At 44.7% G+C, this 14,652-nt stretch overlaps 1 protein-coding gene across 1 annotated transcript in view; it reads right to left on the reverse strand.

Moving 5' to 3' along the window:
* Positions 1-9,355, reverse strand: part of LOC102816132 (sialic acid-binding Ig-like lectin 11-like) — a 15,811-nt gene extending 6,456 nt beyond the window's left edge. Inside the window, exons 1-5 of the mRNA XM_006868363.1 lie at positions 9,328-9,355; positions 8,793-9,107; positions 7,951-8,208; positions 7,364-7,607; positions 3,792-3,931 (exon numbers count right to left, since the gene is read on the reverse strand). Of these exons, the coding sequence (XP_006868425.1) occupies positions 3,792-3,931; positions 7,364-7,607; positions 7,951-8,208; positions 8,793-9,107; positions 9,328-9,355 (985 nt within the window). The remainder of the gene's footprint in view (positions 1-3,791; positions 3,932-7,363; positions 7,608-7,950; positions 8,209-8,792; positions 9,108-9,327) is intronic.
* Between the last annotated feature and the right edge of the window lie 5,297 nt (positions 9,356-14,652).

A 14,652-nucleotide genomic window follows, 5' to 3' on the forward strand; every position in this document is an offset into this window, starting at 1 on the left:
GGAGTCGGTTCCGACTCATAGCAACCCTGTACAGGGTTTCTGAGGCTGTAAATCTTTATGGGAGCAGAACGCCTCATCTTTCTCCCGCTGAACAGCTGGTAGTTTCGAACTGCTGATCTTGCGGTTCGCAGCCCGATTAGTAACCACTACGCTACCAGAGCTCCTTATATATATACATACATATATCTATAAATAGTTGTTTTGTATCTATATTATTGTTTTTAAGGGCCAAGTCTGTTCTGACTCACAGCCACTCGGTATATAGTTTCCAAGGAGTGGCTGGTGGTTTGAACCGCCAACCTTGTGGCTAGCAGTTCAGTGTTATTCCTATAGCCAGGACTCCATGTATATGAGTCAAGCTGTAACACTTAGGTTATGTGATCTTAGCTGTACAAGGGGACTTCAAAAAGTCCATGGGGGAGAGAGAATAAAAGACAAGATGGGATTTTTCCATGGACTTTTTGAAACCTTCCTGTATGTTAGACCTCAATACAAAGGAAATAAATAAGTTGGCTAAGTTGAGCAACCCTGACCAAATACTTTGTCTTCAAGGTGTAGGTTGTTCACCAGCTGCCTCTCAGTATGGACGGCAACCTTTGTTGACTGTTTCCCCACGCTCCAAGCCATTTTCCAATCCACCCCCAAATCAAACCCATTGCTGTTGGATGAACTCATAGAGAACCTACAGAATAGAGACGTCTCAGAGGGTTTCCAAGGTTGTGAATCTTTTACGGAAGCACACTATCACCACATCTTCCTGGTGGGTTTGAACTGCTGGCCTTTCCATTTGCAGCCTAGCACTTAACCTCTTTACCACCGGGACTTCCTAAACTATAAATATCTATATTAATAGCTCATTTTATTCTCAGACAACCAATCTAGAGAACGCTGAGCTCTGCAGATCTGTAAATCTTCACTTCTGTGATGTTAATGAGGCCGGATGCAATCTATGGAATTAGGTGTGTCTGAGTCAGTCTCTTTGGAGATATAAAAAGAGAGAGAAGTGAAGAGAGAAAGGGACCTACCAGGACTAAGATAGAAGAGCAAGGAGTGGTGTGCATCCTTTGGACCTGGGTTCCCTGTGCTGTGAAGTTCCTAGATCCTCGGGGAAGATTGATGCTGGGACTCATGGAGATCTCCCTGGAATGTTGGACCCACAGTTGCTGAAAGGATACAAGGACCTTTCTCCAGAGCTGGTGCTCTGAATTCGGACTTCTCGCCTCCTAAACTGTGGGAGAATACATTTCTGGGTGTTAAAGCCCTCCACTTGTGGTATTTCTGTTAGAGCAACACTCGACAGATAGCTAAGACAGTCGTTGTAAATTGGAATGGATTTGACAGCAATAGGCATCCTTTCCCTGTAAGAAACCAGTATGAAGGGTATACCGGATCTCAGTGAGTTCTATGAGTCCTTCTAGTGAGCTGTTAAACCTGAGGGTGCTACTGGGGATCCCCAGACCTGTCAGAAGTGAGGGTGGTCTTGAGGGCTGTCCTGCCTAACTTTGCATCCTCAACCCTTGGGGAATCTTGGTGGTCTGTATGAGTGAGTGATGAATTCCTGAAACACTTTCCCTGACCGACCTGGGAAGCCCCACCTCACTCTTCCAGAGACCCAGGCTTCTATCCAGTACCCGGAGATTCTTCTTCCACCTGGGTCTTTTGCACTCGACAAAGTGTTTGCGTTCTAAAGAATGCCACCACCTTTTGGCAGAAGGTTCTGATCAGATTTGTCAGTGCACATAAGGCTTTTATTGGACTCATGTTGCTTAAAAGAAACAACAACAAAAAACCATGTTCTGAATGACTAACATGTTTGAATCAAGACATTTCATATGAAAATCTACATTTCTGAATTCTTAAAAGAAAAGAATACTTGGAGTTGGTGGCTCTGAGGGTCTGAGAGTCTGAGGGTCTGCTCCGGGGAGAAGGAGCTGAATTGGCTGCTGCTAGCTCCTCCCTTCAGGTGGGGCACCTGCTTTCAAGCTGGACATGGCCCCCTCCCCAGATCAGGTTCACTTGTCTTGTTGCCTGCTGTTGTGGGGTTTTGAGTTTACAACCTCTTTGTTAGAGCCTGGTAAGGTTAGGAAGCAATGACCAGCGCACAGGCAGCTGCTCCAAGAACCAAGAGTTCTGGGGTTTACAAGTCCTGAGCTAATCATAGGAAGTCTTGAGAAAACAGCCCGAGGTGCTGTGAGTCTTGGTGTCTCTGTTGGCTGCGTAGGGATGGGTGGCAGCGGTTCTTGCTCCCACAATGTCTCTGCAGAGAGATCCTTGGGGTTTCTTTAGTGTCTAAGCCTTCTGTGGATCTCAGTAAGATGTTATGGCTGAACTCGATCAGTGACGATCTGGCTACAGAGGGATCACTTCTCACCCTCGGTTCTCAGTGCTCCATGCAGCCTTGGAGATAGTACATCTTCCATCTTCCTCCCATACAGGATGTGACGTCTTACGTGGTGTCTTTGTTGCTGAGGCTGAACGTTTCTTGAGGGCAGGGATCAGACGTGTCTGACATGTTCTGTAGGTCTTCGCAGGTCTGACTGGGCTGGTGGATCTACACGTCATGGTCCACCTCTGACTTTCTGTGTCTACTGTCTTCTTTCTTGCTCAAGAGTCCTAGACTGTGCGACAATCAGATCTTGTCATTTCCACCTTGGGCAAGCCTCATCACCTCTCTGGTGTCTCAAACATAGAGGGGACCCAATTAGCTCCATTGGAGTCCTGGTGTGGCGCTGTAGGAAAAGTACTTACCTGCTACCCAAAAGGTCAGCATTTCAAACCCACCAGCCACTCTTGGAAAACCGATATAGGGTCGCTGTGAGTCGGAAGCGATTCAACAAGAGGAACAACAACAATGACACCTTTAGGTGTCCCTGGGTGGCACAAGCAGTTAAGCACTAACTAGCCCAAGGTTGGTGGTTTGAACCCACCTAGAGGCACCTTGAAAGTAAGGCCTGGAACGCTGCTTCTGAAAGGTCACAGCCTTGAAAAACATACAGGAGGATTCTGCTAGGCACGCACAGGGTCACCAGGAGTCACCATCAGCTCGATTTCTACTAACAACATCGACTGGCTCCTTCTGACCTCCCCTTCTAGGGTACTTCTGGGCCGGGGAGATTTCTACATGCTCATTATACTCTTTCAAGGAGCTCTGGTAGTGTAGTGGTTATGAATTGGGCTGCTAATCTCAAGGTCAGCAGTTCGAAACTACCAGTCGTTCTGCAGGAGAAAGATGAGGCTTTCTGCTCCCGTAAAGATTTATAGCCTCAGAAACCCTGTACAGGGTCACTATGGGTTGGAATTGACTCAACAACACTTAACAACAACAACAACATTATACTCTTTGGGAAAAAGGGCCAGTGATGAAAAAATTACTGAAGTTTAAGGTACAGGGGGTGATTAATGGAATGCAGTTCCCAAGGAGCCAGAACAAATGAATTCCCAAGCCAAGGAGGTAGATCTAATCTTGTGCAGGAAGAGAGATGCCTCTTTCTCTTAAAAAGGCAAGGAGGGAATCATCAATGCCAATGGCAATAACCTTGTAGGTGTGGAGTTGTTGCTCAGTTAAGTCCTGGTTCTCCATCCCAGCCATGCATCAGAGTATGCTGAGGAGCTTGTGACAAGCACAGTGCAGGTGGACTCTGGCTGTGGGGAGTTGGGTTCATACATCTGAGGGGCCTCAAGTAGCTTGGTTTTTAGTGAGCACCCTTGGTGGTACTGACACTGGAACTCAGCTGAGTGGTGGCTATGCTGGTGTAGAGCCCAGATGCAGTCAGCCTGGCTCAGGCGCTTACCTTGCTCCTGGGCAGGTGGGGTTTGAGCTTCGGGATTCCTGAGGGTCTCCGTCTTCTCCAGCAATGCTGGGTTCTTGAGGATCAAGCCTTCTTTGGTCTTTGCCATTTGTCTTCTCTCACACCATTTAAGGATCTTCATTCTAAAGCGATAAGGTCCTGTGATGAAGGTTGTATGCAGCAACTCCCAGTTTCCAGAAGAAACCCAGGGCTGGGAGTCAGACTACCAAGATCAATGTCACTGCTTACTTTTTATTCCTCAGCAACTACGCACTGATGGGCAGAAACATCCTGCAGCCATGAGACTTGGCACCGCTAACAATTACTCATCTCCAGTCACCATTGGGACTTTGCTGCTTCTCGCCAATTGTGTTCTTTGTCCTTGAATGGAACTTACTCATTTTCCTCAAGCCCCTTGCCCTTCACCCCTCTGTGATACTCTGTGATGCTTTGCTGTGAAAAGAGGCCGCTGGGTGGGAGGACCTCATCTTTTTGTCCTGGAAACCATTCACCACAATAATAAATGCACCTAAAGATGAAGCATGGGACAACCCCCCTTGGATTTTGGGAAATAAGGATAACTGAGTGCTTTCAAAGTATCCTTTCACTGGTACGGTGCTGGAGAACAGATGGCAATGGGTTGAAAAGTTTAAAGGTGATGAGACTCAGGAAGTGAGTGTAAACTCTTCTCTCAAAAAATATTAAATGGCATTGTGAGGGAGTTTTTGTAGGGCTGAGACAGAGGACATTTGTGCACTTTCGTATCCTTGAGAAAAAGATTCAGTACAGAAAGAATGATTGGGAATTTAGGAGATAGAGGGGATGACTAATGGAGTACAGTTCCTAATGGAAGTGTAGGAGATGCATTCCCAAGCAAAGGAAATGTATCTAACCGTAGACGGGGAGAAGTGTGCTTCTTTCACTGTAAAAAGCAAAGGGAAAAATCATCGATGCCAAGAATAACTTTGCAGGTGTTGGGAGTCATTTTTGTTTTCCTCTTTGAAACTTTATTGCTGAAAGCCAGAAGGGAGGAGAAAAAAGACACTGGGGAAAATAGAAAAGAAAAAAAAATGTTGGTACTACTGCCTAATGTACTATGCCAGAGAGGAAGACATAGGAATTGATGGGCAGAACTGACAAGGTGGAGAGTTCAAGCCCACCAACCGCTCCTCAGAAATCCTATACAGGGTCACGATGAATCAGAACTGACTTGACGGTACATTAACAACACTGACAGGTCACCCCAAGGAGGACATTCTGAAGGGGCAGCTTCCCTTAAGCATCTCTCTAGTACAGACCTCTAACTTAGCACTTGTTTTCTTGTCTAATCTGTAAGGAAAATACAGGTGAGAGGGCAAGAGAAAAGGAAAAGAAAGTAATAGAATCTGGAAAATATTAAATGTTGTTGTTGTTAAATGCTGTTGAGTTGATTCTGAGTCATAGAAACTCTATATAGGATTTCCAAGGAGTGGCTGGTGAGTTTGAACCACCAACCTGTGGTTCAAACTGACCTTGGGTTCCAGTGTTTCATTTCACAGCACCATACCAAGGCTCCAATAAGATCACTATTTATTGTTGTTGTTAAGTGCTGTGTTGAGTCGATTCCAACCCATAGCGACCCTGTATAGGATTTCCAAGGAGCAGCTGGTAAGCTTGAACCACCGACCTTGCAGTTCAAATGACTTTGCAGTCTGACGCATTAGCCCACAGTGCCACACCAGGGCTCCAAGAGCTCTATAATGAATGGGAAAACCTAAAGCAACCTATGAGGAAATTATGGTTGATAATTTTCTACAACTAATAAGAGATACAAGACACATACTAAAATGGCCAAATAAAAATAGCAAATAAAAAAATCAACCCACACATAATTGCATCAGAGTGAGACTCTCAGTGTTAATGCTACCTACAATTCCTGAAGGCTCTGGGAACCCCATACCCAACCCATATGACAGGCCAGGGAAGGGGCACATGGTACCAGTGTTGTGAGCTGAGTCCCAAATGATGAGTCAACACCCGCTGGAGTGATGGAGGGGGCAGGGGTGGGAGTTAGAGTGTGGAGAAGGAAGGCACGCAGGCAGAAGACAGGCAGAAGACGTAGTGTCAACAAGGGGCAGAACAAGAAACAGCGATCTGTCAAGAAAGCATGGGCAGCTTGGTGTTACATAAGTTCAAAGTGTGAGGCGGAAGCAGAGGAGTTGAAATTAGTGAGATAGAACCATAGAATTGACAGAGACAACATCTTAGAAGAAGAATCAGGAAAAGAGAGCTGCTTTTCAAAGGGGCAGCAGGTCAGGTTTACAGCAGACTCTTCTTCATTGACAATGGAAGTAAGAAAGAGTGGAATGATATGTTTAAGAAAGGGCATAACTGTCAACACAGTATTCCAAACCTGGCAAAAATATCTTCCCATAATGAAGAAAAGAGAAAGATGCAAACAAAAAACCAGCTAACAGGAAACCAGCTCTACGGGTTTTCTATAATGTAGCTCAGAACAGAAATGATTATGAATGGAAGGTCTGAGATGTAAGAAGGAATAAATAGCAAACGTATATGATAAAAAAGGCACGGAAATAAAAATGAAATAAGAGGATCATTAGAAAACACTGACATGTCCAAATAAACCACAAGTCAAAAAATTATAATGGGGATTAGAAATATTTTATCTGAATGATAATAAGATACTTCATATTACAATTTGTGGCTTGCAGCTAAAGTCATCCTTATAGGGAAAATTATAGCCTTAAGTGAAAATGTCCTTGTGTAGTGCTGTAGGTAAAGCACTGGACTGCTAATCACAAGGCTGATGGTTCAAACCCACCAGCTGCTCCTTAGAAACCCTATACAGGGTCGCTGTGAGTTGGGATTGACTTGACAGCACTTACCAACAAGAAGTGAAAACGTTGGAAAAGGAGAATGATTGAAAAGTAATGATCTAAGAATCTGTATCAAGAAAGGGGACAAGACAAAACAAAACAGAAAGACAAAACAGGAAGAAAATATAAGGAAGGGAGGGAATGTAGTAGGTTTCGAGACTGGCTTGCTGGTGAGTTTTAACTTTGGTACTCACAGGAGGAGGACGAGGAAGAGAAAGAAGAGTGCTGATGTAAGGCTCCCATACACAACGCCCTGGATCAGGCCATCCATGGACTTATTGGAAACTGGTATTTCATCTGAAACCAGAGTAAAGTGAGAGTAGGTTTTTTTTTTGTTGTTGTTGTTAACCCCCTAAAGCTTTGGTAGCGTAGTGGTTACGACTCAGGCTGCTAATCTCACGGTCAGCAGTTCGAAACTATCAGCTGTTCTGCAGGAGAAAGATGAGGCTTTCTGCTCCCATAAAGATTTACAGCCTCGGAAACCCTGTACAGGGTCGCTATGGGTCGGAACCGACTCCACGGCACATAACAACAACAACAACAACAACAAAACTTTGAAGTCTGAACAGTTCTGCTCTTCAGGCCCTGTGCACAGTCTACTTCAGAGTTTTGGGCATTCATTGTTTTTCTGTCCCAGTCACTGGGTCCTCTGCTTACTCACTTGGCATCAACAAGATGCTTGATGTGTGGATTCCATACGGATTCCTCCCCTCACAGCGAAGGTTCACGAGTACTTCTGGATCTCCAATTAGTCGTATGGTGCTGTTGACCCAGGGGAAAAATGTGGTGGAAGTCACATGGAAGATGTTATACATGCTGTTCACATCCACAAGAACATCTCCCATCCACCAATACACGGAGGGTATGGGAATGGCATGGAAGGCACATCTGCATTGCAGCGTCTTCTTCAAGGAACAAGAGAAGCTCAGCAGTCTGGGAGGTGCTGTGGGGATGGAAGGTCAGAAGTCAGCAAGGCACCCTGACTTCCGTTCTTCACCTCCACCAGGACCCAACCTTCCACTTATGAGTCACGAGGAGCTTCTGAAGGACTTTCCTGAAGCCCAGAGATGCTGGACCCTTTATTCTCTCTTCTCACATGCCCTATACTTGGGCTTAGGTCTTAACCTCTGTCTTTCAGCCTCAAAGGCCATGAGAAGCTGTGATTTCTCTCCTGACGTCTTCCCTGTAAGACTCGGGTCTTTATTAGTCCTAAAACTTCTCTAAGATTCTAGATCCTTGTCCTGCCCACCATTACTCACAAACCACTGTGAAGCTGACTGTATTACTTCTGGTCATGTTAGCTCGGGAGACGTTCAAGGGACATCTGAGAGTGGCGCCATGGTCTTCAGGCTTTGGGGTGAAGTGTAACATTGAGGAGAAGTCGCTGCTGGAGATGCCCATGTTGGAGGATACGGTGGGTCCTTTCCAGGTGAGGTAGAGGGCTTTGCTTTCTTTGCAGGTGTCTTTGATGGAACAGGTCAGGGTTACAGGTTCCCCAACTATAATAATCTCTGGTATGTGGAGCTCTGGTTTCTGGGTCAGGTCTGGAGAAGAGAGAGTGAGTGGACCCAAAACTTGATGACTACACATTGTTTACAGGTTACAAAATGTTTTCCCACCCATTACCTTGTTTAGCAGCACCAACAACCTTAAAAAATATGGGATAATTATTGTTGGGTAGCTTTTCACAAGTAGATTTCCTTTCTTTGTGTGGAACGTTCAAGAGTGAGGGGCTGCTTTCTGAGGATTTACATTGTCCTGTTCCCCTCCATCCACCAGGCTAGAATTCCCAGCTGTTCCTCCCCTCTCCCCACCATTCTGGCTTTCCCTTTAGTCTCTGCTCCTCCTCAGCCCCATCTGTGATCTGTTTTCTCCCCCATAGTTTTACTGTTTGGATGCTAGTGGGCCAAAAGTCACTACCTCTCTCTTTGCTGTTTCTAACGGGGGAAAAAAAAGCTGTCAATTGGACCTTTATTGTGGCATTGCTGTTGCAAAAATTATGTGACCTGAGGTTTTATAAAGCTCGGTTCTCAGCAAAGTAAAAGCCACACAATTACTGAACCACTTAGTGCATGAGATTGGATGTCACCTGATACAGAGAGTTCAATATTCTCTTTTAGGAAAGTACTTCTTTGTTCTTCTAGATCTGCATAAAATAAGTATGTCATGCTATCGCTTTGGGGTATATCATGGATCAGCAGGGTACAGTCTTGCTCTTCAAGATTCCCAATAACAAGGAATCTGTCCTTGGTGTCATCCTCGATGGTCACATTGGGCTTATTTGTAGCTACAAAGGAGCTGATGTTTTTATTGAGCCAGTAGCCTATAATCCTGGGGTCACTCAGGGAGCCTTCGGGAAATTCAGACTTGCAAGGGATGGTAATGCACAGCCCTTTTTCCACTGGTATCTTTCGGACCTCCAGTGAAACTTGAGAAAGTGAACCTGTGAAGAAAGATTCAAGTTGAAAAGTAGCCCTACCTAGTGTTCCATGGCATCTTTCCTTGCTAGGAAAGGAATTAACCTTAGAATGTCCTGCCTGATAAGAATGCATTTGTTTTCCTGAGGTCTTGGGTCACACCAGATAGTCTATGCTAACAGTGGGTTTATGGTCATGGTCTTGAGCCATGTGGCATCAGCTTGACCTCTAAGAAGAGCTAGAGACTTGGGCCAGCCAAGTGGGTGGCAGCCATGTTTGCATGACCAACTCTCTCTTGAACCCCTGGGTACCAAGGCTCAGGGGAGCATCCCTGGTTTACAATACACTGTGTGTGTTGTTACACATCAATGCTGGGAGAAGCAGGCACTGTTTGTGGCTCTGCTAGTGTCTCTTGGACTATACACCTTTGTTCACTGATGATTTTAATCTGTATCCTTTCACTGTAAGAAACTGTGACTGCAAATATAATGGCTTTTCTGGGTTCTGTTACTCTCGCTAATGAATCAACCTGAGGCTGATTTTGGGGACTCCCAGAAAGCACCTCCCCAACCTGGTCTGCTAGGCTTCTTATTGTTCTGGCTGTTGGTATTAATGGTATCTTGTGACCCTGGCCATGTCTTCTCTGAACCTCAGTTTCTTAATCACAAAAATGGGTATAAGCATACTTACAGGCTGCAATGCTGTGGAGTTAAGGATAATGGCTATAGAGGCAAGAACCCCTGTGATGATTGCAGATAGTAATCTAGCTCTTGGTTTTTAGACTATTCTCTCCCCTTTCCTTCTCCATTTCTTCAGCAACAGCTCTCTCATTTAAAACATTGATGGATCGGTAAACTACATGGCTTCTGAGTCCACTCCCAGGAATGATGGTAGTAATAACAACTTGTGTGAACTATCACAGATTTTCCCAGACCTCCATTTAAGCCATTCGTGTAATGGTTTTATTATGACCCTTCCAGACATATGGGTAAGCTGAGGCTCAGGGACACTCGGGGTACTACCATAGGCCCTCTGGTGGTACAATGGTTAAGCACTTGGCTGCTAACAGAAAGATTAGCGGTTTGAGCCCACTCAATGACTCTGTGAGAGTAACACCTGGAGATCTGCTTCCACAAGGATTACAGTCTAGAAAACACCATGTCACATGGGGTCTCTATGACTTGGAAACGATGGCACTCAACAACAACTACGGCCACCCTAGGTCACAGATAAAGGTGTAATGGCAATAAGATATAACTGCTGGGCATTTCACTGGACATTTTTTCCAGTGATTTTGTTCATGTTGCTTAGTTCATTTCATCTATCAAATAGGGATGATGGTCTCTCACTGAGTTGTTGGGTGGATGAAATGGGGCACAAGATGAGTCACAATATCAGAATATTTGTACAGGGTTTCCTAGAGCAGCTGGTGGGTTTGAACCTCTGATCTTCTGGTTCGCATTCCCATGCTGATCCTACTGCAGGAGCCTACACACAGAAGGTATCTGTTATTTATTATTTATGCAGTACCTCAGCTCTTCACCTTAACTCAGTCCACGTTTGCCCCTGCCCACCTCTGTCCCCTCCTTGGCTTCCTCAGGACCCTTCCATGCTGCCTCTCATTCCACTTACCCAACCACAATAGGGGCAATGCCATCAGCAGCAGCTGGATCTCAGGGACAGGAGAGGACCGGGGCCTAAATGTAGCCTCAGATTTGTCTGACCTGGAGAACAGGGCGTGGAGTGGATGAAGAGAGATGGAAGCAGTAAGAGGAATGGCGTAATTGTAGAAATAAGTTCACTGCTTTCTACAGGCTCCTGTCTCTTTAGTCACCCGTGTGAGGTCTGTTAACCTCATGAATGAGGATTAGATGCTGCAAAGCCTCAAGGGCAGAGCAGCACCTCCGTGACTCTAGTGAAGCCCCCATAACACATACGCCTTTCCCCTTCTCTCCGCCCCCTCCCTTTGTGAAAGACCGTCAGATGTTAGGCTGAGGAGTTTGGACTTTCTCCCAAGTCAATGGGGAGCCACGAGAGAGTATTGAAACATGGTAAGCGGGGTCAGGTTTGCATGCCAGAAGGGTCTCTTTGGGTCTGCATTGAGGAGAGGACAATGGTCCAGGGGAGTCAAGAGGAGGTCTGAGGTACGGTGGTCATGGGGAATGGACGTACAGAGAAGAGAAAATGCCACTTAAGAGATATTAGAGAAATAAAAGGCATTTCTGTGGTTTGCAGGATAAACTCCAATCTCCTTTGCCTTAGGTTCTCTCCACGATTTTTTTTTCCTCTCCATGATTTTTGCCCCACATGCTGAATTTCCACTCTCTCTGCACGTGTGTCCATTCTTCCCTCGCCAAAGAGAACGAGTGTGCCCCGGACATTCCTACCTCCGAAAGTTTCCTCAAGTCACTCCTGCGTTTTGGTGCCCTTCTAGCTCATAAAAATGACAGGGTCGCTATGTGTCTGAACTGGTAGGTGGACCTTAACAACAACATAGGAGCCTTTGAAAAGCACACTTATTTTACTATTCAATGATTTAGTGATACAAGAGGCATCCAACTGTAACAACCAGAAATGAAACAAGTCTGGCCAGGAAGCCAAGTCGAAAAAATGATGGTGGTGTGCTGTGAAGGAACCTGCACAGGGTTTCCGAGGCTGTCAATTTTTATGGGAGCAGAAAGTCTCATCTTTCTCCCATGGAGCTGCTGATAGTTTTAAACTGCTGACCATGAGGTTAGCAGCCTGACTTGTAACCACCATGCTACCAGAGCTTCTTAGAAGAAAAAATAATGCTGTAAAATTATCAGCAAATAAAAACCTATTCTGTCCTTCCCATCTTCCCCCCGCCCCAGCACAATTGAGCTCTAGTGAACATTCAGAGCCCTTTTTTTTTTTTTTTTTTTAGTTTAAAGAAGCAAGTTTTCATTTCAGAAAGAGTTGAGGAACGAAAATGCCACTCCCCACCCCACCCCCATGCTGAAAATCAAGATCCTGTTCTGTGTTATAAAATGGTTCAAGAATCTGATTTTACATTGTGCAAAACGGAGAAATGTTGATAAGATGATAACTTATGTTCCCCTCTGCAGCGCATGGCTTTATGTGAATATTCATGACGGTTACTGACTTGTTCGGTTTCCTGTTAATACAAATCTATCTTTGGAAGAACAATTTAAGCAAAGTGGTCTTCTGAGACTCCAAAGACATGATAAATTGTTCCATGTCTTATGAAAATAGTCTCCAATGGTAATTCTGATACGGTGTCACCTGATCATTTCTGGCTTGGGTTAAGTGTCATTTCTTACCTCCTGTATTGCTCCTCGATCCTATGCTATTCCTCAGAAACCCCATACAGGGTTGCTATGAGTCAGAACCGACTTGACGGCACTGAACAACAACAACAACAACAACAACAACAACAACAACAACATACAGATCTGCAGGACTGCTTTGCTTTTCTCATTTTTCCACATGTGCAAACAACCAAAAGTTCTTTTTTTTTGACTCCACTCGATTCATTATTAAACACATATGTTGAGAGATGGTGACTATCTGCTGAAGATATTTTGGAAGTTTTGCTCTTCTGATACAGCACTACAGCTGTCTCCTTGCTACGTCTTTTCCAGTCAACCTCCCTGGAATAGGAGTCTGATACTGTTGGAAAACAATATTGAGCACAAGAGGGGACTTTCAAAAAGTTCATGGAAAAGGGAATGAAAAGATGATGAAAACTTTCCGTGAACTTTCTGAAGCCCCTCGTGTTATGGACTGCCAGGAGAATGTCTTGGAGGAAGTCTAGCCAGAATGCTCCTTAGAAGCTAAGATAGGAGACTTTGGCTCATTTACCTTGGACTTGTTATGAGGAGGGACCAATCCCTAGAGAAGGATATCATTCTTGGTAAAGCAGAGGGACAGCAAAAAAGAGGAAGACCCTCAATGGATTGACACAGTGGCTGTAGTAATGGGTTCCAGCTTACCTGCTATTGTGAAGACGGTACTGGATGGGACAATGTTTCATTCTGTTACACATAACAGTGCTCTGAGTTGGAGCCGACTTGATGATACCCTAAAAGCAACAACACTGGAATTGGAACAGTATCTGGCAACCATGAGACAACCATGAGGATGGAACAATTAGCAGTATAGGAACCCAGTTCCCTGATGATTTTGTGGCATTACTACACAAGCCCTGCACTGCCTACTCCCAACTTCATTTGGTTAAGTTACTCTAGGTGGGAAATTGATGAGATATCTTACTAGGGGATCTACCCAAGACTGAGATCCTTGAGGTAAGGCAGGCCCCATATCAAATTGACATCAGTGTCCTCCATGATTGTTGTTGGTTTTTTAAGTGCCATCTAGTTGACACCAACTCATCGTGACCTTATTTATGCACAGCAGAACGAAATACTGCCCGATCCTGGGCCAACGTCACTATTGTTGCCACGCTTGAGCCCATTGATGCTGCCACTTGGCTAAATATTCGGTGAAATTACAAATGAACAAGTACAAGTGTTTCCTTATCAGAAACTATTTTTCCCTGTTTATGAAGAGCATTTGACCAGGACTGGGGTATTTGAGTTTGAATCCCAGCTGTTCATTGAATTTGATACTGTTTTCTGGATGAACCAGGGGACATTCCCAACCATGTTATATCTTTTTTTTTTTTTTTAAACTTTTTATTGTGAATTGAATTAAGGTGTACAGAGCAGGTCATTGGTGTAAACTCAGCAAATCACATATTTCTCTCATTACAATGATGGCAACTCCCTCCATGTGCCATCAGTTAACAGCAGTGGTGGCAGTGGTGGTGGTGATATGCCATGGAGTCGGTTCCAACTCACAGCGACCCTGCATAGGATTTCCAAGGCTGTAAATCTTTATGGGAGCAGAAAGCCTCATCTTTCTCTCGCGTGCAGAATGGCTGTTAGTTTCGAACTGCTGACTGTGAGATTAGCAGCCAGACTCGTTACCATTATGCTATCAGATCTTCTTATTTACCTCTATTCACTTTAACTCTTGCACTCCTCCTTGTGGCTCTCACTACCTTCATCTTGCCTCTTCCAACCTCCCTCCTGTTGTATATTGCCTGCCCCATCACCTATGTTAACATGTGCCTAACTTCTAGCCCGTGAATAATTCCCTTTCCCAACCCCTAATAGGAGTCCTGGTGTGGTACTGTGGGTTAATGCACAGGACTGCAAAGTCAGTTTGAACTGAAAGGTCAGAAGTTCAAGCTCACCAGCTGCTCCTTGGAAACCCTATGCAGGGTCACTGTGGGTTGGAACTGATTCAATGGCACTTAACAACAACAACAAACCCCCAGTAAGCATCATAGAATGCTTGTTTCATTTAGCAACAAAAACTTTTAACTCTTTACAACATTGGTCTCATACAATATTTATCCTTCTACAAGGCCAGGGGCAGACTGTGGAACAGACCATCAATTACTCATATGCAAATTCAAACTGAAGCTGAAGAAAATGAAAGCAAGTCCACGAGAGCAAAAATATGACCTTGAATATATCTCACCTGAATTTAGAGATCATCTGAAGAACAGATTTGATACATTAA

Source organism: Chrysochloris asiatica, unplaced genomic scaffold (assembly GCF_000296735.1).
Source record: "Chrysochloris asiatica unplaced genomic scaffold, ChrAsi1.0 scaffold00116, whole genome shotgun sequence".
NCBI classification, from domain to species: domain Eukaryota; kingdom Metazoa; phylum Chordata; class Mammalia; order Afrosoricida; family Chrysochloridae; genus Chrysochloris; species Chrysochloris asiatica.